The sequence below is a fragment of the Bos taurus genome, chromosome 3, assembly GCF_002263795.3.
Source record: "Bos taurus isolate L1 Dominette 01449 registration number 42190680 breed Hereford chromosome 3, ARS-UCD2.0, whole genome shotgun sequence".
Lineage (NCBI taxonomy): Eukaryota > Metazoa > Chordata > Mammalia > Artiodactyla > Bovidae > Bos > Bos taurus.
Genome location: NC_037330.1, coordinates 20,308,313 through 20,335,338, shown reverse-complemented (window position 1 = coordinate 20,335,338; position 27,026 = coordinate 20,308,313). Strand labels below are relative to the sequence as shown.

Below are 27,026 nucleotides of genomic sequence, written 5' to 3'. Positions count from 1 at the left end.
GATCTGGAAATGGAACAATGGAATGGTTCCAAATTGGGAAAGCAGTATGTCAAGGCTGTATGTCAAACTGGCACCCTGGTTATTTAACTTATATGCAGAGTACATCATGAGAAACGCTGGGCTGGATGAAGTACAAGCTGGAATCAAGATTGCAGGGAGAAATATCAATAACCTCAGATATGCAGATGACATCACCCTTATGGCAGAAAGCAAAGAGGAACTGAAGAGCCTCTTGATGAAAGTGAAAGAGGAGAGTGAAAAAGTTGGCTTAAAACTCAAAACACTAAGATCATAGTATCCAGTCAAATAGATGGGGAAACAATGGAAACAGAGACTTTATATTTTCTTGGGCTCCAAAAACCACTGCAGATGGTGATTGCAGCCATAAAATTAAAAGACACTTGCTCCTTGAAAGAAAAGCTATGACAGACCTAGACAGCATATTAAAAAGCAGAGACATTACTTTCCCTACAAAGGTTTGTCTAGTCAAAGCTATGGTTTTTCCAGTAGTCATGTATGGATGTGGGAGTTGGACTATAAAAAAAAATGAGCACAGAAGAATTAATGCTTTGAACTGTGGTGTTGGAGAAGACTCTTGAGAGTCCCTTGGACTGGGCAAGGAGATCAAACCAGTCAATCCTAAAGGAAATCAGTCCTGAATATACACTGGAAGGACTGATGCTGAAGCTAAGGCTCCAATACTTTGGCCACCGATGTGAAGAACTGACTCATTGGAAAAGACCCTGATGCTGGGAAAGATTGAAGGTAGGAGACGGGGACGACAGAGAATGAGATGATTGGATGGTGTCACCAACTCGATGGACACAAGTTTGAGCAAGCCATGGGAGTTGGTAATGGAAAGGGAAGCCTGGCGTGCTGCAGTCCATGGGGTCACAAAGAGTCGGACATGACTGAGTGACTGAACTGAACTGGACTACAAAATGTGGAAGGCTTATGAAGGTAAAACCCACAGCATTATAGGTACATGAGTTATTTGTCAATAATTATATTTTGGAGCTGGCAAGAAGTAAGGTTGTTTGTTTTTTGTGTGTGTTGTGGCTGCACCAGTCAACTCGTTGGGTCTTAGTTCTGATCCTGGACTTCAGCAGTGAAAGCACCAAGTACTGACCACTGGACCGCCAGGAAATTCCCAGTGGTAGTTGTTAAGTAAGGGTCAGCTGGGGTTCGAATTTGTTACATGGTTATAAGGGAAGACCCTGAGACCATAAGTTGCAGCTGGCATGTATTGTTCTGAATATGACTAGTGTCATATTCAGACACTAGTGGTGTTTTGGGGTCTGGTATAGTCAAGGCTATGGTTTTTCCTGTGGTCATGTATGGATGTGAGAGTTGGACTGTGAAGAAGGCTGAGCGCTGAAGAATTGATGTTTTTGAACTGTGGTGTTGGAGAAGACTCTTGAGAGTCCCTTGGACTGCAAGGAGATCCAACCAGTCCATTCTGAAGGAGATCAGCCCTGGGATTTCTTTGGAAGGAATGATGCTAAAGCTGAAACTCCAGTACTTTGGCCACCTCACGCAAAGAGTTGACTCATTGGAAAAGACCCTGATGCTGGGAAAGATTGAGGGCGGGAGGAGACGGGGACGACAGAGGATGAGATGGTTGGATGGCATCACCGAGTCAATGGACATCAATTTGAGTAAACTCTGGGGGTTAGTGATGGACAGGGAGGCCTGGTGTGCTGCAGTTCATGGGGTTGCAAAGAGTCAGACACGACTGAGTGACTGAACTGAACTGAATCATAGTTCAGATATACAAAAATGCAGCTGGGAGGCCATTAAGGATCTGGTTTAAGACACATCTCTGCCTGACTGAGAACTTGAACTTTCTTTGAATTATCAGTTCAGTTCAGTTCAGTCGCTGAACTGGCCAAAGTACTGGAGTTTGAGCTTCAGCATCAGTCCTTCCAATGAACACCCAGGACTGATCTCCTTTAGGATGGACTGGTTGGATCTCCTTGCAGTCCAAGGGACTCTCAAGAGTCTTCTCAAACACCACAGTTCAAAAGCATCAATTCTTCTGTGCTCAGTTTTCTTTATAGTCCAACTCTCACATCCATACATGACCACTGGAAAAACCATAGCCTTGACTAGATGGACCTTTGTTGACAAAGTAATGTCTCTGCTTTTCAATATGCTGTCTAGGTTGGTCATAACTTTCCTTCCAAGGAGGAAGCATCTTATAATGTCATGGCTGCAATCACCATCGACAGTGATTTTGGAGCCCCCCAAAAGAAAGTCAGTCACTGTTTCCCCATCTGTTTGTCATGACGTGATGGGACTGGATGCCATGATCTTAGTTTTCTGAATGTTGAGCTTTAAGAAAGCTTTTTCACTCTCTTTCACTTTCATCAAGAGGCTCTTTAGTTCCTCTTCACTTTCTGCCATAAGGGTGATGTCATCTGCATATCTGAGCTTATTGATATTTCTCCCAGCAATCTTGACTCCAGCTTGTGCTTCCTCCAGCCCAGCATTTCTCATGATGTACTCTGCATATAAGTTAAATAAGCAGGGTGACAATGTACAACCTTGATGTACTCCTTTTCCTATTTGGAACCAGTCTGTTGTTCCATGTCCAGTTCTAACTGTTGCTTCCTGACCTGCATACAAATTTCTCAAGAGGCAGATCAGATGGTCTGGTATTCCCATCTCTTTCAGAATTTTCCACAGTTTATTGTGATCCACACAGTCAAAGGCTTTGGCATAGTCAATAAAGCAGAAATAGATGTTTTTCTGGAACTCTCTTGCTTTTTCCATGATCCAGCAGATGTTGGCAATTTGATCTCTGGTTCCTCTGCCTTTTCTAAAACCAGCTTGAACATCAGGAAGTTCACGGTTCACATGGTGCTGAAGCCTGGCTTGGAGAATTTTGAGCATTACTTTACTAGCGTGTGAGATGAGTGCAATTGTGCAGTAGTCTGAACAGTCTTTGGCATTTCCTTTCTTTGGGATTGGAATGAAAACTGACCTTTTCCAGTGCTGTGGCCACTGCTGAGTTTTCCAAATTTGCTGGCATATTGAGTGCAGCACTTTCACAGCATCATCTTTTAGGATTTGAAAAAGCTCAACTGGAATTCCATCACCTCTACTAGCTTTGTTCATAGTGATGCTTCCTAAAGCCCACTTGACTTCACATTCCAGGATGTCTGGTTCTAGGTGAGTGATCACAGCATCATGATTATCTGGGTTTTGAAGATTTTTTATCTATGGTTGCTGCTGCTAAGTCATTTCAGTCGTGTCCAACTCTGTGTGACCCCATAGATGGCAGCCCACCAGGCTCCCCTGTCCCTGGGATTCTCCAGGCAAGAACACTGGAGTGGGTTGCCATTTCCTTCTCCAGTGCATGAAAGTGAAAAGTGAAAGGGAAGTCGCTCAGTCGTGTCCGACTCTTAGCGACCCCATGGACTGCATCCCACCAGGCTCCTCTGTCCATGGGATTCTCCAGGCAAGAGTACTGGAGTGGGGTGCCACTGCCTTATCTATGATTACTCCATTATAATTTCAATTTTTCATCACCTGTAAAAATATGGTGGCCATTAAGTGAGATGAGGGAGACTGTGTTGGGAGCTGGTTTGGGGAGGACGGTGGTGGTTAGAATCAGGAGTTTAGACTTTGTCATGTAAGTTTAGGACCTCTACATGTATGTAACCAACTGCATATATTGTTATACACCAAGCAGCTTTACTGAACTCTCTGAGAAGCACTGTCACTCTTGTGGTCTTCACAGCAACCCTATGAGGTGAATTTTTTTTTTTTTTTTACACGTGAGGAAACAGCTTAAGGAACTTGCCTAATGTCACAGCTAATGAGTGGGAGAGCTGGAATATAAATACAGACGGCTTTAAAACTCGTGCTCTTGCTTAAATCATTAAGTAATACTGAATCTCAGTGGATGCATGACATATAGTAATAGATAGTCATTAATTATTTGTTCCAAGAAAGAATGGAAGGAAAAAAAAAAAATACTAAAAGGGGGGAGGGGCTACCATCTTCAGAATCCTATACTCACTTTTCCTGAGTGATCTCTGGCACCACTGTTAGGTTAGGGACAGAAGCTAATGAGGGAATGCTACAGATCCTTAATGCTAGGAATCACGACTCTCGGAGGGTTTACTTTGTACTAGAAAGTCCAGGTTTAGCCCAAACGCAGAAGCCCTGCTTTTAGTTGTAGCATAACCTAGTGTGGCACTTATTCGCCACACTAGGAATACTACCAGTGAAAGTGAAGTTGCTCAGTCGTGTCCGACTCTTTGCGACCCCATGAACTGTAGTCTACCAGGCTCTTCCATCCATGGAATTTTCCGGGCAAGAGTACTGGAGTGGGTTGCCCCTTCTCCAGGGGATCTTCCCCACCCAGGGATCGAACCCAGGTCTCCTGCATTGCAGGCAGACGCTTTACCGTCTGAGCTACCAGGGAAACCTGGAAGGGATACTACAGTCAGCCCGATTTATGCTTCACGTAACACTAACGTTGCACACCTTTACCTGGGGAAACCGATGAGGCGAGGAACTAGAAAACGTGTAACTTTAGGACTCCGCTACGCATGCGCTCCCTCTCTCGGGGAAAGTGGCAACTACGGCTGCGCGAACCGGCGGCCCCACCCTCCCTCGTCACGCGTTGTGGGACCGCGGCGTGGCGGCGGCCGCGGCGGTAGGACGGCAGGCCATAGGGCGGCCAGAGGGTTTCCGGTTCCGGTGTAACGTTCGGGCTCCGTCTCAGGGGCTGAAGTTTGTGAGGTGAGTAGTGGCCCGGGGCCCGGAGAGGGTATCCTGTTGTCCAAGTGATTGGGGTAGGGTTCAGTTCGAGAGAAGGACAGAGGCGGGAAGGTTCAGCGGAAAGGAAGCTGAGAAAAGAACAAGGTTCTGTGGGAGAACGGGTTGGAATGAGGTTGTTGAGAGGGAAAGGGCGGGGGCGGGAAAGGGACGAGCTGAGGGGACTAGCACCGAGATGAGGAGTTGGGGTAGAACAGGTGAGTAGCGGGCTGCTCAGAGAGGCGGAAAAAGCAAAAAAGAAACGAATGGGAGTTTCAGGGATGAAATTCGACTTCAAGCAAAGAACACAGAGAAAGGAAATCCTTCAGAAGATTAAATTGTGTTCCCTGCTCATTCAGAGATCATTCTGCCTTCCTCTCCTTCCACACCAGAACCACACCCCACCCCTACCCCACGCAGTCACTGTTGAACAATTGATTAGTGACAAAGCTCGTTACTGTTTGGAACTTTTATTTTGCCTATTGGCTGTTTAGTTTGCACGTTATCTTACGGAGAAATGGGTTGAAGTTGTGTACATTTGTTAGTATAGTGCTTGGGCACACCTTTCATCTAATAGAGTGATGCCCCATTTGTAACTCTGGATTTTCAAATTGTTTACCCTTTCTAGCCTATGATTCAGTTCCAGTGGAATATAAGTTCTGTTAAGGCAAGAATTCCTGTCTGTCTTTTTCACCGTTGTGTGTATCCTCAGCACTCAGTAGGCTGCCTGAAACTTACTAGGTTTGCAGTAAATATTTATTGAATGAATTAAGTGCCTTGTAAGAATGACAGTTGTCCTCATTTTGTAGGATGAGTGAACTGAGGCTCAGAGGAATTACTTTTCAGAAGGCTGGTAAATAGTAGAGGTGCATGTGAGCTCTTCACTCTATGGTGTCTGAATATGCATCTTTTGAGCAATGCACAGTTAACATGTTGAGATTGATAGGCTATCCTGCTATCTCCTGATGGGTAAATAAAGCCACTGCGGATTTATTCATATTACATGTCACCGAGGCACAAAATACGACACCCCTAGTTTCTGACTTTAAGCTACTAGTTTCATATGGTTATACCAAAATTACATACATTATTTAGCAATAGGTCTTCTGGAGGATAAACCTGCCAACAATTAGAAGTTAATCAAGCTGTACCTTTTAGGGAAAAGATGTCTTAAAACATCTTGAAAAATTGACACCCAAATCGAACCCTGATGTGTGGCACTTCTGGGAGGAGGTTAACTTGGATTTGAGGTCAGTCTAATTTATTGTCTTTTAGACAATATGGAGAAAATTATAGAAATAAAATTTTCTTTCTGCTCATGTAGAGTTTTGAGGTTTCAGTAGGAGATAAGACTGTAAACATGAATAAAGTTCAAGAATTGTACCAATTTGCATTAAATAACAGATTGTTGTAGAGTCTTGTATGATGGTTTCTGTATTAAGCTAAAAAGTAGAAGGATAAAGGTGAAAAGAGTACATCCAAAATGAGGGTGATCTTTTTTTTAATTAATTTTTGTTGGAGTATAGTTGCTTTACAATGTTGTTAGTTTCTACTGTACAGCAGAATGAATCATACATATACATATATCCCCTCCCTTTTGGACTTCCTTCCCATTCAGGTCACCACAGTGCATGAGGGTAACCTTTTCTGAACTGAGGGATTACTTATGACAGAGACCCTGTAGAACAAAAGAGAAAAGGATCTGGGTACAGAATTCTCACTGGGATGACAATGAATACAGAGAAATGTGACAGAACAGTCTTGAGGATTAGGAGCTTTAATGTAAGATGTAACCCGGATAAGCCATCTCTTATTTGTCTCCCTTAAAAGAAGCCCTGGGTTAAGGAATGCCTGCCTGGAAGTAGGAAGAATAGAAAAGTTGGCCTGTGAGTGGGCTTTTTCAGTCTTGTTTTCATGTTATATGTTTGACAGTCCTTGTTGAATATGATAATCAGAAAAGAAGCTAGAACTCATTTCTCAGACTAGGTTCTTCACGAGGGTTGTTTGTTTATTCCACAGATTTCATTGATTAGCTGATGATATTACTGAGTTAGGGTTAAAAATCAAACAGAATGTAGTTCTTTCTGTTTTGAAGTATAAGTTGAGAGTATTTGGCTTGAAATGAGGTTAGAGGAACTTGCCTAGGATTGAGAATAGCAGTGGGGAAAGTATTCCTGATATACTAATCATTGCCTGGGGTCCTTTTAGTCTTTTCCTGTTCTCTAACTTTACTGATTTCTTTTTAGGTGCAGTATTGAATCCTGTTTTGAGCTATCCTCCTTTTCCCAAAGAATGGCACTATCTAAGAGGGAGCTGGATGAACTGAAACCATGGATAGAAAAGACAGTGAAGAGGGTGCTGGGTTTCTCAGAGCCCACAGTGGTCACAGCAGCACTGAACTGTGTGGGGAAGGGCATGGACAAGAAGAAAGCAGCTGGTATGTGTGATCTTTCTGAATCTTTTGGCTTAACATGTTGGATGACTGCAAATGCTACTTTGAAGTTCCCCAAAATTCTCTATGTTAGGAGCATCTGAAAAAAGGTCAGGCCACATTTTATTTTCTCTTGCATTATAATTGTTGTTGTTCAGTCGCCAAGTTGTATCCGACTCTTCATAACCCCATGGATTATAGCACACCAGGCTTCCCTGTCCCTCACCATCTCCTGGAGTTTACCCAAGTTCATGTCCATTGCATTGGTGATGCCATCCAACAATCTCATCCTCTGTTGGCATCTTCTCCTTCTGCCTTCAATCTTTCCTAGCATCAGGGTCTTTTCCAGTGAGTCAGCTGTTCGCATCAGGTGGCCAGGGTATTGGAACTTCGGCTTTAGCATGAATCCTAAATAAAATGCTCAGGATTGATTTCCTTTAAGATTGACTAGTTTGATCTCCTTGCTGGCCAAGCGACTTTCAAGAATCTTCTCCAGCACCACAGTTCGAAAGCATCAATTCTTCAATTCTCTGCCTTCTTTATGGTCCAGCTCTCAACAACCGTACATGACTACTGAAAAGATCATAGCCTTGACTATATGGACCTTTGTCAGCAAAGTGATGTCTTTGCTTTTTAACACACTGTCTAGATTTACCATAGCTTTCCTGCCAAGAAGCAAATGTCTTTTAATTTCATGACTGCAGTTACCATCTGCAGTGATTTTAGAGCCCAGAAAGAGGAAATCTGTCACTGCTTCCACCTTTTCCCCTTCTATTTGCTGTGAAGTGATCCGGTTGCCATTCTCTTAGTTTTAATATTTAGTTTTAAAGTGGCTTTTTCACTCTCCATTATAATGGAAATAGCCTAAATAATTAATTTTCCTTTTTTTTTAATACTATTTGTGACGTATTTTGAATCTCAGACTGATTTCCTTTGACCGCTGCACTGAGTTACCTAAATTATATTTACTTAGGAAATATGCTAAAGTCAGATGGGTATATTCAGGTCAACATCTAAGCATATAGAAGTCTCTATAAAATACATTTAAAAAGTTGAGGAGGTAGATTTTGTTAATGGTAGTCTCCTCCAGCTTGCAGTTTAGGAAAAGTTACAGTGGTTATTCACCCTAAACTTTGATGCTCAACCTAAACAGGTTGCTCTGGCTCTGCTACTTCCTACTCCAAAAAATTAAAACTGTATTTTTATCTCATGGGGCAAAATCATTCAGTGTAAGAGAATTTATGAGAATCCTACAAAAAACTTAAGAAAGCATTTCCGTCCCTCTTAGGCATAAAATTCCAGTGTTGGTATCTGGATGAAATACCTTTTCAACCTTGCCACCTCTCTTTTTCTTGTCAGACCATCTGAAACCTTTTCTTGATGATTCTACTCTCCGATTTGTGGACAAACTGTTTGAAGCTGTGGAGGAAGGCCGAAGCTCTAGGCATTCCAAGTCCAGCAGTGACCGGAGCAGGAAACGAGAGCTAAAGGTAGGTTACAGTTAACTATCTGATGAGTGTTTTGAATGGTAACAAAGTTGCTGAGCTTACCTGGCTCATACTTTAATATCCATTATTAGAATACCTGATATTTAAGAGAGATACTTAGATATAGAAGTAGAAGGGGTGAACTTGTATTATCACCATCTTATGGTGATGAACTGCCTAAGTTCATGGGTTAAAATGTTCCAAGAAAACGGTTGCTTTGTCCTTTTTCATATACAGTTAGGAGTTTGGGTTCTTATGTTTCCCTAAATCTCCTTTTTAAAAAAATAAATTGATTACTTTAAGATTTTATGCTTGAGGCCTAATAGATTGCTCAGAATGTGACTTTACTGCTCCTTGAGCTATAGACCTCATTGTTCTGCTTTTCAGATATTTCTCTGCAATGACTTGCAGATGGGATACCTAAGAACTCACTTTTTACCATATGTCCTGAGAGCCTGCTCTTTGCTGTATAGCATATTGCAGGTCACCTGGCCCCATGAGTGGAATACTTAAAGGGACCATCATTACTCCCTTACTTTCTTCACTTTTTATCCAGTAGCTGCTGATTGGTCATGGTCTCTTTCAGTATTAACAGTGTCAAGTAGCTGATCAGTCTCTTTTCTTTGTCTGTCTCTTAAAATCTTTTCTGTGACTTCTATCAAACCTTCTAAAGTGCTTTTGATTCCTTGGCTATCCTTTTGCTTTTCCTGAGGCACAAGAGTGAATAAGCTGTGTCTGTTTGGTTCCTGACCAGGCTGTGGAACCAAGAGAAATAGAGATTTGTGTGCTGTTTGTGTTGAGGGTTTTGCAGGGTGATCAGAGGAATGAAAGATAGTCCTTGCCTTAAGGAATTTTCAGTTCAGGGGTTTGGGGATGGGAGGGCTGAACAAAATACAGTCACAAAAATGATAAAATCCAAGTAGCAGTTTTCATGGAAAGTTTAAGGTTGACTATAAAGTTTCAGACTTAGTTGAATTTTGTTACACTTAAGGAGAAATTCATAGATCTGTAGAGTGAAGATTATGTTTTTGGTAGGACATGGTACTGTATGAGTGCTGAGGGCCTGCTACAAATAAAGTGACTACATTGGGTGGGATTAATAAAAATGGTTTCTTGAAGGAAATCTAGATAGCCTTGGGAGTTGGGTCCCATTTTGGTCCATTCAGTCCCCATCCCACACAATATATTATGGGAGAGTCCTTTTTCTTGAACTGTAGGAGTTCCAGGAAGCGCTCGCCCCTGGCCGAGGATATGTCCTTGCAAAACACGAGCCCTCCTAGTGAAGAGGGGATGTCACCCAAAGCCTACCACCGGTGTGTACATTTGCTTTTTCCCATTGTCCCTTCCAGTTGGCCACTCTTGGTCCTGTTAAGTTCATCCTGCAAATTAGTCAACATATTTGAGTTCCCATTGTTAGATGAGAACAAAGTGTTATTGGGGAATATTGAAGAAGAGAGAAAACCCCTATCCTGGAAGAGCTTAGACGCTAGCTGGGAGAAAGTACATAGTGACATTGAAAGACTTAACACTTGGCAAGCAAATATCAACAATGTAATTTTACTTAGTATGAACCAAGTTCTTAAGTACTAAAGGGATGTGAAACAACAGTTTGATCAGAGTGGGATGAGATTATTAATGAGGAAAACTTCCTGGAGGAGGTGAGTTTTAGGGAGGGTTTGGATTGGGGGAAAAGTTGAGGGAGATAATTACAAATGTGGGCGGTAAGATTTGCAAAGACCTTGGGATGGGAACATTTATAAGAATATGGGGATGAAATTTGTTTGACTGGAGTAGGAAAATAATGAAGTTGAGATGGGTGAGATGGTCCATTTGGTGGAGGGTATAGAAGACTCTGGGAAAAGCCACAGAATACTGATAAGGACTAGAATTGTTCTTCCCTTCTCCCATGGGCAGGGATACAACTCTTCTTTCACCTTGGGTTCCCTTAGGAAGTGTTTGGTGATGACTCTGAGATCTCCAAGGAATCATCAGGAGTAAAGAAGCGACGGATACCCCGTTTTGAAGAGGTAGAAGAGGAGCCAGAAGTGATCCCTGGGCCTCCCTCAGAGAGTCCTGGCATGCTGACTAAGCTCCAGGTTAGTAGTTAAGAACTGGAAGCGGTGGTTTTGAGAGTTGAAGAAGAAAGAGATGGATTTATTGTATCCTTAATTTAAACTAAATGTTAGCGTTGGGGAAATTTTCTTTTCTGTTTTATGTTTCATCATTTCTTGGTTTAACCAGGAGAGATTCCAGTTGAATGGAGAAGGAAATGGCAACCCACTCCAGTATTCGTGCCAGAATAATCTCATGGACAGAGGATCCTGGTGGGCTACAGTCCATAGGGTCGCAGAGTCAGACATGACTTAGTGACTGAATGACAACAACAGCAGCCCAGTTGAAGGCTATTGAAATAGCATTTTGAGCACCTATTATGTGGCAAGGAAGGTGTGTTACATACATCATTTGCTCAGATATCTACCTCACTGTGTCATTAAGAAAATTATTGAAATAATTAGAACTCAGCATGATGGCAGAGAAGAATTTCCAAATAATATAATGCAGAAAGCTTAATCCACTTAAATAATTTCAGATTGACTTGGTTTTCTTTTTAATAGAAATTATCTATGTATTTAAAATGGGCATTGTTTAAAAATTCTGATACCATATAAATAGTAAATATTTTCAGAGTATACTTTTTGTACTTATTGAATTTTAAACTATGTAAATATGTCACTATTTAAGAAATTGTTAAAAGTAAATTAAAAAAAATAACCTTGAAGCACCTTGACAGCAGACTCTTTTGGAAAATTCAAGAAGAGTTACTGGATCATGTTCTCAAAGCTTATTTTTCTGAATTTCCTTAGGACAGAGGAAGGGATTGATGGAGACTAGGAAGCAAGTCTACATTGTGGACTCTGGTTACCCAAACTAGGAACTCAAAGACCAGTAGTGTTGTTTTTTTTTTTTTAAATAATGTTATGGATTCTATTTTGCATTATTTAAATATTCACAGTTGCCCTGTAAGGTAGGTACTGTTTTTACTCCTTTTAGACACTTGGAGATTTAAGAATTAAATACAATGTTCAAGGTCACACAGGCATTAAATGGCAGAGTTAAGATTCAAACTAAGGTTTCCCTGACTCCAGAGTCTTACTCATCAAGCTGTGTTACTACTTAACATGCCAGTCCTGCCTTGGGAAGATAGGTTGAAAAATTCCAGTGATCAACTGTGTAAGCTTATCTTTACTAAATTTGCTAGCCTATGGTACAGGCAGAATATGATGGGATCATTCAAAAAATACTAGTTTCTCTAGACCTAAAAGCCCTTTGAGTTGAGGAACCTGTATGGGAGAAATAAAAAAGAGCTGTTAACTGTTTTTCAACTTTTTACCCCACTGAGAGCAGATCAAACAGATGATGGAGGCAGCAACACGGCAAATTGAGGAGAGGAAAAAGCAACTGAGCTTCATTAGCCCTCCTACACCTCAGGTATTGTAACCTCTTTTCAGGTTTCTCCAAAAAGAAGACTGTTAAACACAGAATTTCTTGCCACGTACTCAAATGAGAGTCCAGAAAATGACTGCATGTTCCACCCTCAATTTACCACAGTCCACCGCTCCGTGTGTGTGTGTGTGTGTGTGTGTGTGTGTGTGTAAAAGAGAGAGATCTGTTTGCCTATGTTAATTTTTTCTGATTCTGATTTCTTTTTCTCTATCTCACAGCCAAAGACTCCTTCATCCTCCCAACCAGAGCGACTTCCAATTGGCAACACTATTCAGCCCTCCCAGGCCGCCACTTTCATGAATGATGCCATTGAGAAGGCAAGGAAAGCAGCTGAACTACAAGCCCGCATCCAAGCCCAGCTGGCACTGAAGCCAGGGCTCATCGGCAATGCCAACATGGTGGGCCTGGCCAATCTCCATGCTATGGGCATTGCTCCCCCGTGAGTATCTATTTCATGGAATTCGTTTTTTCTGAAGCTTGAGAAGCAATAAATACCTTTGAGTGTTACTTATCCTTTTCTTCCAAGGAACTTAAATCATTTCTTGGTTTCATATTTCTTACATATGTTCAGTAAATACCAATTGAATTTTTTCTCTTGGTTTTTTTGTTGCAGAGTTTAATTATCTTCTTTTTATGAATGGTAGAACTAAAATTAAGATTATTCCTCCAGTATTAGAGCTAAGAACAGGATCAGGTCTCCTGGTTCCTAACTCAAGAGCTATTTCCATTAAACCATATTGAGTGAGACCAGATCTGAGAGTTCTCTGCAACTGGGTAAAGGTGATAGGCTTTATTTTTAGTATCTCAATTGGTTTGCCATTCCCTGACTCAAGAATTCAGGAGTAAAGAATGATAGGATTCCAACTTCTTGCCATTGTAATTTGTAAGTTCATTTCATCTGATTATACTCCATACTCAACTGTCCATCTTCATATATTCAGTCAAGATGTTATTACTCATTGATGGGTTTATATTCCTTAGAATTTTGTACCCTAATTGTGTCTGGTGGGTTTTGATTTGTTTGTATTTTTTGTCTATTTGTTTGCCTGCCTTATTGTTTTATATGGGATTTATTCCTCTTTCGGGCTATTTTTTAGGAAGGTGGAGTTAAAAGATCAAACTAAACCTACACCATTGATTCTTGATGAACAAGGTCGAACTGTAGATGCAACAGGCAAGGAAATTGAGCTGACACACAGAATGCCTACTCTGAAGGCCAATATTCGGGCTGTGAAGAGGGAACAATTCAAGCAACAGCTAAAAGAAAAGCCATCAGAAGACATGGAATCTAATACCTTTTTTGATCCACGAGTCTCAATTGCCCCTTCCCAGCGCCAGAGACGCACTTTTAAATTCCATGACAAGGGCAAATTTGAAAAGATTGCCCAGCGGTTACGGACAAAGGTATCTGGCTTAGAATAAAATCTAGAAATTTGAAGAAGTTAGGAAGGTAACAAAGGAAACTGAATATAATCCTGAAATACTGTCAACTTAATTCTCTATGTTTTTGGCAATTAAATAAATAAGTAGTAAAGCAATGAGTAATTTTTAAAATACTGTATTTATTCCTGGAATACTTGATTTTTAGTGATTTGTTTTCTCAGTTACTTACATTCTACTTAGGTAGAAAGGAAATTGAATTTGAAAATTCTGTACATACAACGATCAGTGGAGGGAACTGTTCAGAAACCTCAGGACATCTGAGGAAAGCTAGCCTGCTGTTAAAATTTGCTGCAGACAATCCACATTCCTGGATAGTTTAATTGACCATATATTCAATGACTTTTACCTTCTTGTTTTCATCCTCTCAGAAGTTTTCCATAAAATCCCATTTCTGCATATTTGCTGCAGGCACACACTGGGATAGAGGGGTGATGATGAGAGCCAAATATATGGAAATCAACCAAGTAATGAATAAAGTAAAGCAGAACAGCTCTTTTTTCTTAGCTTTCAGAAAATCTGAATTTGTTGTGTTAGATGTAAAGAGTTCAACAAGGGAATGTTTTAAGATTTGGGATTCTACTACTTCCTTGTTTTCTTTGATTCCCGTTTATCTTCTTGTCTTACCTTGTCTTTAGGCTCAACTAGAGAAGCTGCAGGCAGAGATCTCACAGGCTGCTCGAAAAACAGGAATTCATACTTCAACTAGACTGGCCCTCATTGCTCCTAAGAAGGAATTGAAAGAAGGCGACATCCCTGAAATTGAGTGGTGGGACTCTTACATCATCCCCAATGGCTTTGACCTGTGAGTTTGTTGGTAAATACCTTTTAATAAGGCTAGAGTTTTAATGGGAAAGATGGTACTCATGCATTAAGTAAAAATTTTAAATCTAAGGCAAATAGATAACCATATACAAGCTCCATAAAGAATATGTTCTATGGGTTGCTTTTAGTTTTTTGGGTCAATAAATGTAGGAGGATTGGACACAAATATTTTCTGCTTGCTTTGTTATACATTGTTAGTGTTTTAGCATATTTGTTTTCTTAATTACCTTCTTTTGCTACTTAGATGTTTACATTTCTTAAAGATCCAGTCCTAGAATAGAGAAAGGATTCTTAGTTGATGAGGGAGAGAATGATAAAGTATATAAGAAACATTCAGAGACCTTTAATCATATCTGCTCCATTATTCTGATACATGACTTAAGGAGACTGTGTCTCAGCCTTTCCTTATGCCTCCTTTGTCAACCACTGTCCCAGAGAATTATTGTTACTAATGACAGAATATGGTATCTGTTAAGTGTGTTAGGGTAGAAAAAAAAGGTTGAGAATGACTGGTGTAGAGAGTGCATCCAACCTTAGTGGGACCATTTTCTTATCTTGAAAATTACATGTAATCTAATTGCATATATAGATATGCAAATACTTTTAATAAGTACTAGAATGCACTATGGCGAGTGGATTTTTTTATTGTGTTTCTGAGATTGCCTCTCTCTTGGAATCGTCTCTACCCACATATCCTGTTTTCCCTTCTTCCTCCAATTTTAGTACAGAGGAAAATCCCAAGAGAGAAGATTATTTTGGAATCACAAATCTTGTTGAACATCCAGCCCAGCTCAACCCTCCAGGTAATGTAGAGATTACTCAGTCAAAGCTCTAGACAAGTATTAGCCCATAAGAATTTATGTGATAATGGATATAATCTCTGGGCTGTCTGTACTATAGCTGCTATTCACACATGACTACTGAGAACTTGAAAACTGAGTTGCACTAATATAGCTGAGGGACTGATTTTTTTTAATTTTTTTCAATTTTAATTTAAATGTAAATAGTACATGTGGCTAGTGGCTACAGTGTTGGAGAGTGCAGCTATTATAGAGCGTTGAGGTCTAAATTAGAGATGGCCTCACTGATGTATATCTGTATTTCAAATTGGGCTTTTGCAATAGTGTTGACTCCCAACTCTAGTCTAGCACACCACCACTAAACCCCTGCCATCTTCAGTCTGCCTTGTCTTCAGCCTTTCTGTTTTATCTGTTTTGTAGCGAAAATCTGTTGGCTTAGTCAGAAGAGATAGGTTTTAGTTGTACCTGAAACCCCTGGATAAATCACTTACAATACAGAATTTTCTCATATGTACAGATAACACTATCTGACATTCCTTTTTCAAGTGATAACAGAAGATGCTAACAGTTTGATCAGATTTGAGATGAACAGAGAAGGTTAGTTTTTACTGAGTAAATTTGTTTATCAGGATCTCTAATAAATTCAGAAAAATAGATTCAGACTTTGAGATAATAAAAATAATAATAACCACTGAATTGTACTTAATCAGAATCTATTTAGTTGTCTTCAGTGTGAATCATTAGAAGAATGTAGGGGGTTTTGTTTGTTTTAATATATTGACTTGGGAGCCCAGAGGATTTTTCCCAATCCCTGTAACTCTTAAATTAGAAATTTCATCATCTTGGCCAGTGGTTTTCAAGTTGGATTCCGTAGACACCTTGAGGTTTAGTAGGTAGGATCCAGATGGGATTCTGGATACCCTCTGCATACCCCAAATCCTCACACAGAGCAGTCAGAGCAGCTCTAATCTTTTTTTCGATATCTGCCACATTTCAGTTTATCAAATTCAGTTGCTTAAAGAAAAACAAGTTAGAACATGACTCATGAAAGATAAGAATACTTTTTACTCCTTTTTTTTTTTTTAGTATTTATTTATTTGTTCGGCTGCACCAGGTCTTAGTTGCGGCATGCAAACTCTTAGTTGAACCATGTGAGATCTAGTTTCCTGACCAGGGATTGAACCCAGACTCCCTGAATTGGGAGCACAGAGTCCTAGCCACTGTACTACCAGGGGAGTTCCAAGAATACTTAATAAAAACATAACTGTAATACTACTATGATGACCTAAAAATAACTAAAAACAAGCTAAAGGTCCTTTTTTAAAAAAATTTTTATTGGGACATAGTTGATTTACAATGTTATATTAGTTTCAGGTGTACAGCTCAGTATATCATTTATACATAAACCCACTCTTTTTTAGATTCTTTTCTCATATAGGCCATTATAGAGTATTGAGTAGAGTTCCCTGTGCTATGTAGTAGATCCTTATTAGTTACTTTATATATATATAGTAATGGGTATATGTCAATCCCAGTCCTCTAATTTATCCCTCTCCCTCTAGCCCCTGGTAGCCTTGTTTGTTTTCAGCGGCTGTAACTATTTCTGTTTTATTAAAAGATAAGTTCATTTGTAGTTTTTTTAGGTTCCACATATAAGCATTATATATTTGTCTTTATCTGTCTGACTTATATCACTCAGTCTGACAATCTTTAGGTCCATCTGTGTTGCTGTAAAGTTCTTTTTAATGTGATTGATATTCACCCATATCCCTGTAATATGCTAATTGCTTTGGTATATTCATTTCTCTGCCTGACAGTTGACAATGACACACCAGTTACTCTGGGAGTATATCTGACCAAGAAGGAACAGAAGAAACTTCGAAGGCAAACGAGGAGGGAAGCACAGAAGGAGCTACAGGAGAAAGTCAGGCTGGGCCTGATGCCTCCTCCAGAACCCAAAGGTACAGATCTTAGAGGCAGGGAAGAAAGGGTGGAAAGTTTTTCTTCCTGTCATTATAGAGGATCTTTAGTATTTCTCTATATTTGAATGCTTTTTGTTTCTCAGAATCATTCATTGGTTTTTCCTTTCCCAAATTTTCTACTGTCTTTCTTTATTAAATCAGGTCAACATAGTCATTGTAGAGGTCATTTAAGCCTGTTTCTTAAGTAATATTGACCATATAACATTCTTACCTTCCTGGAAGAAGAATAGTCTTGAAGTTTATGGAGATAGTAGTTGGAGTATTTGCACGGAGTTGTGGTATACATAATTCTTAAATGTTTAAAAAATGAAAATGCAGTTTAAAAAACCTCACTCCTATAGTTTCCAGGATCAGTTAGTAGTATTTTGAGTGAGCACTGTTATGTATAGGATCTTTCACTAAATGCTGCAGTGAAAGTGAAAAATGCCAACAAAATTAAGTTCGTTTTCTTTCACGAATTTTCAAGCAGTGTGAATAAATGTATACCAGTTACTGAGATTAATTGACCTCCTGCAAATGCTGAATTAATTGGGCTTTCAAGGTAGAAGTATTTGGAGGAAGTGAGTTTTGAGCAGATTTGAAATAGGTGAACAATATGAATTAGTAGGAAGAGATTGCCAGATTACCCTAGCTGGAGTGGTGACTTAGATTGATCTCTATCATCTCTTCACTGCAGTGAGAATTTCAAATTTGATGCGAGTATTAGGAACAGAAGCTGTTCAAGACCCCACGAAGGTAGAAGCCCATGTCAGAGCTCAGATGGCAAAAAGACAGAAGTAAGTGCCATGGGATTGGGTGGAAACCCAGGGCAAGTACCTTTCCCGAACTCTTCTGGGGGATCCATATTTGGAGGGAGGGGAGAGTTCTCCGTTGCTCTCTCTTTCCCTCAGCCCTGCTTCTGATCTGCAATGCCTTTCTCACTTGTGGATGTCCTTCCTGTCACGACAGAGCGCATGAAGAGGCCAATGCTGCCCGAAAACTTACAGCAGAACAGAGAAAGGTCAAGAAAATTAAAAAGCTTAAAGAAGACATTTCACAGGGGGTACACATATCTGTATATAGGTAGGTGTCCAGACTGGGCCAGCGTTTCCCTTAGAAATACCAAAACATTTTCCAAGTGCTCAAGGCAGAATCACTGGTACAAAGCATACCTAACATCAGCTCTACTCTCTTTAATGATCCTGGTATACATCAAGAGCTAGTAGATCTTTTACAGCGATGAGGGTTAGAAACTTACTCTTCTGTCTCTGAGGTCTTAGTGAACTAATGTTAGTTCTGAAGAATGAATGTGAATATGCTTGTTCAGGTCAAGATGTGAACTAAGGCTCATTCATTCTTTATGAAGCATAAAATACTGTTTTTGTAGGAAACATTAAAAGTTTTTTTCCTCAGTTAACTGTATCCTTATCCTAGTGTATTGCAGTAATCCTTTTATTTCCACTCCAGAATGGACTTTATGTGTTGTAATTATTTTCTACCGTTTGTGTTGATTTAATGTTTTCATTTTACTCTTTTATGTCAAGTATATATATGTCTTTTATTTAGATGTGCTCATGTTTAGTAACTAGTTCTTTATTATAGAAACGGTACATTATTATAAAAGTAGTGAATGCTTACTAAGATAAAAAACATTCTAGCAATACAGAAGGACACTTACTGAAAAAGTCCCCTTCCTATTCTCTGATCCTCAGGACCACTCACTATGGGTAATTGTCTCTAACAGCTTTTCATGTATTCTTGTAGAAATTTTCATGCATAGTATTGTGACTACTTTACATTATAAGCATCTAGAGGGCAAAGAATTTGTTGATCTTTATATTGTCAAGAATAACCAAGCATATAAATATTTGTGGATGATGGTTAATAGCTCTCCTTTGTTCTTAGAGTAAATTTTGATTACCTGCTACTTGTTGTAAAGTGTACTGTGTTAGACTTTGAAGAAGTTTAAGGCAGTAGAAGCACTTGTAGATTCATCAATTCTACCTTTCAAGCATTAGTATATTTGCCTACTCCAAATGCCTTTGTTTTTAGAAAGAAAACTATTTTGGACCCATCTTTATTTGCCATTCCATTCAGTCAGCTACTGATGCTAAAATGAAGCCCATAACTAAACTTTCCCTTCTCCAGAGTTCGAAATTTGAGCAACCCAGCCAAGAAGTTCAAGATTGAGGCCAATGCTGGGCAGCTGTACCTGACAGGGGTGGTGGTACTGCACAAGGATGTCAACGTGGTAGTAGTGGAAGGGGGTGAGTCTGAAACACGCGAGGCGCCTAGGCCTTGAGTGACTAGCCTGGTGGGAGAATTGAGCAAAAGAGTCATGCCTGTGTTCAATATCTTGGGCCTCTGTTTCTTTATTTATTGAAGTAGAAGAACCTAGGATGTGGTTCCTGGGATTGCTTCAACTACCATATTAATGTCTGAGCGTTGAGTGAGCTCAGAGGTTCCTTCTACCCCATGGTCTTCCACAACTCTGGCAAAATTCTTCTTCTCTGTTTCTAGGCCCCAAGGCCCAGAAGAAATTTAAGCGTCTCATGCTGCATCGGATAAAGTGGGATGAACAGACATCTAACACAAAGGGAGATGGTGAATGGGGGTTAGAGGGGATTAAGTGGGAGGTGGGTGGGATGGTACTCGGTCCATTCATCTATTCCCTCTCTCTCACACTCTTGCAAATACTAGATAATGTTCAAGAATCTTAGAAAAACCCTTTTGGACTTTAAATATGCTAGACATTCATAAAGTATTTACTGTATGAATATTAGCTATTCTCCTGCCTGTCCTGTAAGGCCTTTCTACTTGCTGGTTTCTCTGTTAGCCCAGAATTTGGATACCGACTACATGAGTACATTTAGTTTGTGAATTTTCAGCAAGCTGCACGCTCATATGTGCATTGTCTATATTGTATAGTTTTTTGATAAAAAGCTTTTTAAAGGATTGAAGGCAAAAAAAATTTTTTAGACCAAAAAAAGTTCTGCTTCATTCAGAAAAATACACTTTTCTTTTGCCCAAGTTTATCTTGTATATATTTATTTGACATCCTCCTGGCCATCATTCTTCCATCAATATTTATCCTTGCCTTCTTTGAAGACCTAGGTTAGCATTTACCATGTACAGAGAACCTTATTTTTCATAATTTTGGCCTTCTTATACTTTTTGTTCTTCCTCATTGTATTTTTGTACTTTAAGTACAGTTTTTATGATAATTGACTTGTATTTTGTTTTGCAAGTGTTCTAAGATATTTTCATTCCATATATCTGCCCTTCTTCATTAGACTAAAAACTCCTTGAGAATGGGCTCTATTGTTTTGGCATCTAAAGTGCTTAGGACAAGTTTTTATTGTTCTTTATCTCCTTATTCCCAGTACCTGGCACAGCTCTTGACACAGAGTTGGTACTCAATCCATATTTGTTGAATTAATTAATGTCCCTGCCAGATAGGAGATATCAGTCTAATTGGGGGGAAATAAAGAGTAACAGAAGATATTTGATCCCAATACATGAGGAAAAAATGGTAATATTTAAAAGAATTTGGGTAGGCTTGAATACTGTTTGTTTGAAACCTGAATCTTGGTGTCTAGTCTAAGTCTAGAGCAAGATTTAGCTATATTGTCTTTTCCAGATGATGAGGAATCTGATGAGGAAGCTGTCAAGAAAACCAACAAATGTGTACTAGTCTGGGAGGTAGGTGATCCTCTGTTAAACAGTGAGGCAAAACTTTAGCTAATTCCTGACTGTTTATACATAATAACTAATCCCTTAAGTACTTTGTGTTTCTTTTTGGAATTCATAGTTAAGTATTTGGCAGCAAATCCTTCCTGATTATATTTTAGTTAAACTGATGGGTGTATAGTTTATGCCATCTGGGGAAAACTATGGAAAACTGGTGGCAAGAATAAAAATTCTCTGTTTATTTATTTCAGTCATGGATATGACACTTAGAAAGAGGGGAATGAATTGTAGGATTTTTCTTTGGATATAGTGAGAGAAGTACTAGACTTAGGAGTATACAGTTGCGGACTTCCCTGGTGGTCCAGTGTTAAGATGCTACACTCCCAATGCAGGAGGCATGGGTTTGATCCCTGGCTGGGTAACTAAGATCATGCATGGCATCGCCAAAAAAATATATATATATAAAGTTGACTAAGTTGGCAGTATCACTTACTAGCTGTGCAACTGGGCAACGAAGTAACACTTAATATAAAATACTGTTGCTTTGTCTATAAAATATGGATATTATTTTCCCTTGCTATTTTTTTTTTTTTTGGTGGAAAACCTAATTATTATGTAATGATGCTTCGTAAAATGTGACTAAATCACTGTTTAAATGGAACATTTTTATGGTTGTACAATTCTTTCATCCCTAAAATTTTCCTAGTGAACCACTATTAGTTCTGAAGAATGAATAAATGAGTGCATATGCTTGTTCAGGCCAAGTTGTGAACTAAGGGCTCATTCACCCTTTGTGGAGTGTAAAATATTATCCTGTTTCTCCAGAAAGCATTAAAAGTTTATTTCCTCAGTAACTGTATTCTTAATTTGATATACTGCAGTAATCCTTTATATTACCACTTTAAAATACCTTTTATACATTGTAAGTATTTTCTACCTTTGTGTTAATTTTTTCATTTTATTCTTTTAGGTTGAATACATGAGTATCTTCTAGTTTTAAAATGTGCTCATGTTTAGGAACCAGTTCTTTATTATAAAAGTAGTACTTTGGGAATTCCTGGTGGTCCAGTGATTAAGACTCCACACTTCTGCAGGGATCATGGGTTCAGTCCCTGGTTAGGGAACTAAGATCCTGCATGCCCCAAAGTGTGGCCAAAAAGAGTAGTATTTTAATTCAAAAGTAGTGAATGCTCATTACAATACATTCTAACCACACAGAGCCTGACTGAAATAGTCCCTTCCAGCCCCCTGATTCCTTAAGACCACTCTATAGGTAATTGCTACTGATTGCTTTTCATGTGTCCTTCTGTCTTATCCCAGATCCCTCCAATTTATGCATACTAATTAGGTGATAATAACCATTATAACTGTTTCTGTGTCTCATAAGTCCCCACTTGCATATTTAATATTCCAGCCCCATCATCTCTTTAAAATTCTCTTCATTTACCTCTGAGAGTCCTCAGGAATTGTCTCTCAGATTCAGAAACAAGCCAAGTTCTGCTCTTGCCTCCTTTTTGGAATCTGGTCCCTGAAAAGCCTCTTGAGGTTGCATTTGTGACTGACATTGCAGCCTTTGGTGAGAACACGATTCTACCACGTACTGTATCTTTCTGTTGTAGTTGTCTGCAAGAACCCCCCCTCACTCCCATTCCTCTCTCCCCCTCACCCTTGTATTGTTCTTTGTCACTGGGCCCCAAACCCTCCTGCTCGTATGAAAATCTCACTAAGTCTTGTGAAAAGAGTCCTTTTAGCCTCTAACTCCTTTCTCCTTAAAGGTCCTAGAGGCCTGGTGGGAAACAAGTTCATCCCATCTCCCATAGTCCTTCCTGACGTACTCTTCCATCCAGGCACCTGAGCACAGAAATCCTGTATTCAATTAAAAAAACAAACCCACAGAAAGTCATGAGAACTCAGCAGATACCCAGGGGGGTAGAGGTTAGAATTGTTTTTACCATAAAATCACTTTCAGCTAGGCACTTTGCTACACAGTGTTACCAGGTTTTATAAAGGACTATTATATCTGATTTAAATTAGAAATTGCAGTGTTTCTATTACATGTTTTGTCTCTTTCCCAGGGTACAGCCAAAGACCGGAGCTTTGGGGAGATGAAGTTCAAACAGTGCCCTACAGAGAACATGGCTCGGGAGCATTTCAAAAAGCATGGGGCTGAGCACTACTGGGACCTTGCGCTGAGCGAATCTGTGCTGGAGTCCACCGACTGAGACTACTGCAAGCCCTTCCTCTCCCCTCTTACCTTTGTCTCTTCAGTCCTCTCCCTTATTCTACTTCCACACCCAGCCCCACTTGTGTGTGTAATCTCAGAACGGTGCCAGGCTGACATCTGGACAGAGGGAGAACTCCTTGCTCCCTTCCCTAGTCAGCCTGGTGCTGCCCTTTATTCCTCTTATGTGAATATGATTAAAGAGTTATTTTTAAAGTCAGTATGATATTTTTCACACACTCATAGGTATCAGAGTTTGGGTCTTCAGGTGATCTTTCCTCCAGACTTCTAGCAACTGCTATGGAAAAAGAAAATTTTGTCATTGATATTTATGTATATATAAATGAATGAATGAATGGATGGATGATTGGATAATGGAAACTTCTGACCTCATCTTGGAGCAAAAGCGATCAATACCATTTTCCTGGAACAGAGTGAAGAAGGAAGAGGTGGATAGAGGAGAGGGAATGTCTATCTCTTAACCTTCAGTGGTTAGTCACAAGGTTGACAGATTACTTCTGGTCTTGGCCGAATAACATTAACAGGAAATCCCTTCCTCACACGGGTGAATATATGAGAATGTGTGTTGTGAGTGAAATGGACACAGAGGGAGAGTCCAAGGATGATGTTATAGGTCAGTTTGTAAAATCAAATAGGATTTGAGAATTTAGCCTATTTCTTCTCTTTACTAATTAAAAAAAAAGCAATCCTTTTCTAAAAGACAGTGTGTAGTTTCTTTTTTTACCCCCCTAAGAATCTGACAAGATGCAGTTCTGTTAAGCACTTAATGTTTTTGGTTTGTTTTTAGGAGTCTTTGGGTCAGAATAAGTGTCCAAAGAAGTCCAAATTCTTACCGTAAATATCCTATTTCATGTTGCCTGTTGAGGACATACTGAGAATGGATTGTACACAGGAGCCATTAGAGCTCCTTCCTGCTAACTGAAGTTTACTAGGCAATAGTATCAGAGAATGCTTGACCAGAAGTTAAAACAGTCTATGATATCAAATTAACCCTTTTAAAAAAGGTTATGTGGGGACTGCTCTGGCAGTTCAGTAGTTAAGACTCTGTGCTCCCAATGTAAAGGACAAGGTGGGTTTGATCCTTGGTCAGGGAATCCCACATGCCCTGCATCACAGCAAAAAATAAAAAGTTTTAAAAAGTAACATGTTTTAGGTCCTAGTTGGAGTTTAAGGCAGTATTCAGTTCAGTTCTGTTCAGTCGCTCAGTCGTGTCCGACTCTGCGACCCCATGAATCACAGCACGCCAGGCCTCCCTGTCCATCACCAGCTCCCGGAGTTCACCCAGACTCAAGTCCATCGAGTCAGTGATGCCATCCAGCCATCTCATCCTCTGTTGTCCCCTTCTCCTCCTGCCCCCAATCCCTCCCAGCATCAGGGTCTTTTCCAATGAGTCAGCTCTTCGCATGAGGTGGCCAAAGTACTGGAGTTTCAACTTTAGCATCATTCCTTCCAAAGAAATCCCAGGGCTGATCTTCAGAATGGACTGGTTGGATCTCCTTGCAGTCCAAGGGACTCTCAAGAGTCTTCTCCAACACCACAGTTCAAAAGCATCAATTCTTCGGCGCTCAGCCGTCTTCACAGTCCAACTCTCACATCCATACATGACCACAGGAAAAACCATAGCCTTGACTAGACGAACCTTTGCTGGCAAGGTAATGTGTCTGCTTTTGAATATGCTGTCTAGGTTGGTCATAACTTTCCTTCCAAGGAGTAAGCATCTTTTAATTTCATGGCTGCAGTTACCATCTGCAGTGATTTTCAAGCCCCCAAAAATAAAGTCTGACACTGTTTCCACTGTTTCCCCATCTATTTTTCCATGAAGTGGTGGAACCGGATGCCATGATCATTTTCTGAATGTTGAGCTTTAAGCCAACTTTTTCATTCTCCACTTTCACTTCATCAAGAGGCTTTTGAGTTCCTCTTCACTTTCTGCCATAAGGGTGGTGTCATCTGCATATCTGAGGTTATTGATATTTCTCCCGGCAATCTTGATTCCAGCTTGTGCTTCTTCCAGTCCAGCATTTCTCATGATGTACTCTGCATATAAGTTAAATAAGCAGGATGACATTATACAGCCTTGACGTACTCCTTTTCCTCTTTGGAACCAGTCTGTTGTTCCATATCCAGTTCTAACTGTTGCTTCCTGACCTGCATACAAATTTCTCAAGAGGCAGATCAGATGGTCTGGTACTCCCATCTTTTTCAGAATTTTCCACAGTTTATTGTGATCCACACAGTCAAAGGCTTTGGCATAGTCAATAAAGCAGAAATAGATGTTTTTCTGGAACTCTCTTGCTTTTTCCATGATCCAGCGGATGTTGGCAATTTGATCTCTGGTTCCTCTGCCTTTTCTAAAACCAGCTTGAACATCAGGAAGTTCACGGTTCACATATTGCTGAAGCCTGGCTTGGAGAATTTTGAGCATTACTAGCGTGTGAGATGAGTGCAATTGTGCGGTAGTTTGAGCATTCTTTGGCATTGCCTTTCTTTGGGATTGGAATGAAAACTGACCTTTTCCAGTGCTGTGGCCACTGCTGAGTTTTCCAGATTTTCTGGCATCTTGAGTGCAGCACTTTCACAGCATCATCTTTCAGGATTTGAAATAGTTCAACTGGAATTCCATCACCTCCACTAGCTTTGTTCGTAGTGATGCTTTCTAAGGCCCACTTGACTTCACATTCCAGGATGTCTGGCTCTAGGTCAGTGATCACACCATCGTGATTATCTGGGTCATGAAGATCTTTTTTGTACAGTTCTTCTGTGTATTCTTGCCACCTCTTTATATCTTCTGTTTCTGTTAGGTCCATACCATTTCTGTCCTTTATCGAGCCCATCTTTGCATGAAATGTTCCTTTGGTATCTCTAATTTTCTTGAGATCTCTAGTCTTTCCCATTCTGTTGAGGCAGTAGCAGTATTAGTACTAGGATAAAAAAGGTGGAAAGAGACAAAGGACTGCAAAAGACCTGAAGGAAAAGAAGCAACCTCCCTTTTAGAGATGAACCATAACGCAGACAGATGAAATTAGTAATTCCTAGAGCAGGAAGAAATCTTAAAAAAGAAGCCTATGTCCGTGAGATTTAGCAGCTAGAGAACTGAACTCATTTTTTATATTTCTTGATTCAAGCAAATCCAGGAGAAAATGTCAGAAATACATGCTTTTGGCTTTTATTACAATAATTTATTACAATAATGTGTGTAAATAATTTATACACAGCTTCAAAAATGTTTGCTGAAGAACTAAAAGGAGTTTTATGTTCTTTATAAACTACCCTTAATGAGACTTAATCCTTGTCTTGAGTAAGTGTGTTTAACTCCCTGTGTCTCAGGATGTTACTTGTTTGTTTTTTTGGTTTTCCTGATCCTATACTATATTGAGCACTGCTCAGTAAGCATTATCTCTTTTATCAGAACAGACTTATGAGGAAAGTAGGTCTTACAGGTGAGAAATCTGAGGCTTAGAGTAAGTAATTTGCTCCAAGGTTATGGCTAATAAGTGATAGAGTTTAATTTGAACCCAGATTTCACTAGAACCCAAACTTAGTCCCTACATATGCTATGTCACTTGTGAAATAGGTGTTAAGAACAGATGTGTTATTTTCCAATGAACGCTGATCTCAGAATAGTTCCTACCTTGGGATGCTGTCACCACTTAAAATACCTTGTGGACTTTAATAATTTCTTTCATAATCTGTTTGAATATATATCTTTAGTTAATGGTAGTTTTTTGTCCTCTGTAGACTTCTGGTAAGAATTTTAAAAGTCATTTGGAATTTGTTAAGGAGAATTAAGTGATATGGTCAAGATAGATAATAACTTTCTTTGTTTAAAAATGTGAATATAAAGTAATTGATTTTTCCTTCCTCTACGTGGCTTAC

General features: G+C 39.7%; 1 protein-coding gene and 1 non-coding gene across 4 annotated transcripts; one reads left to right on the top strand and one right to left on the bottom strand.

Moving 5' to 3' along the window:
- Nucleotides 1–4,181: 4,181 nt before the first annotated feature.
- MIR12064 (microRNA mir-12064) lies at nucleotides 4,182–4,234 on the bottom strand. Its single transcript, NR_162440.1, has one exon. It is a non-coding gene; the product is annotated as a microRNA mir-12064 (primary transcript).
- Nucleotides 4,235–4,712: 478 nt separating this feature from the next.
- On the top strand, nucleotides 4,713–23,349 carry PRPF3 (pre-mRNA processing factor 3). Of its 3 annotated transcripts, XM_005203870.5 has the most exons (17): nucleotides 4,713–4,755; nucleotides 5,929–6,020; nucleotides 7,017–7,207; nucleotides 8,561–8,691; nucleotides 10,638–10,784; nucleotides 12,094–12,177; nucleotides 12,411–12,631; nucleotides 13,290–13,596; nucleotides 14,271–14,437; nucleotides 15,181–15,260; nucleotides 17,075–17,218; nucleotides 17,916–18,015; nucleotides 18,188–18,301; nucleotides 19,367–19,485; nucleotides 19,739–19,822; nucleotides 20,859–20,920; nucleotides 22,984–23,349. In XM_005203870.5, the coding sequence occupies exons 3-17, from the start codon at nucleotides 7,063–7,065 to the stop codon at nucleotides 23,128–23,130; spliced, it is 2,052 nt and encodes a 683-aa protein (XP_005203927.1). In that variant the 5' UTR covers nucleotides 4,713–4,755; nucleotides 5,929–6,020; nucleotides 7,017–7,062; the 3' UTR covers nucleotides 23,131–23,349.
- The last annotated feature ends 3,677 nt before the right edge of the window (nucleotides 23,350–27,026 follow it).

Coding starts and splice junctions, on each gene's coding strand:
- PRPF3 (XM_005203870.5), top strand. CDS start 7,063: ATGGCACTATCTAAGAGGGAGCTGGATGAACTGAAACCATGGATAGAA. Junction 13,597..14,270: donor CCCAGCGGTTACGGACAAAG/GTATCTGGCTTA, acceptor CCTTGTCTTTAG/GCTCAACTAGAGAAGCTGCA. Junction 18,302..19,366: donor GTACACATATCTGTATATAG/GTAGGTGTCCAG, acceptor TCCCTTCTCCAG/AGTTCGAAATTTGAGCAACC.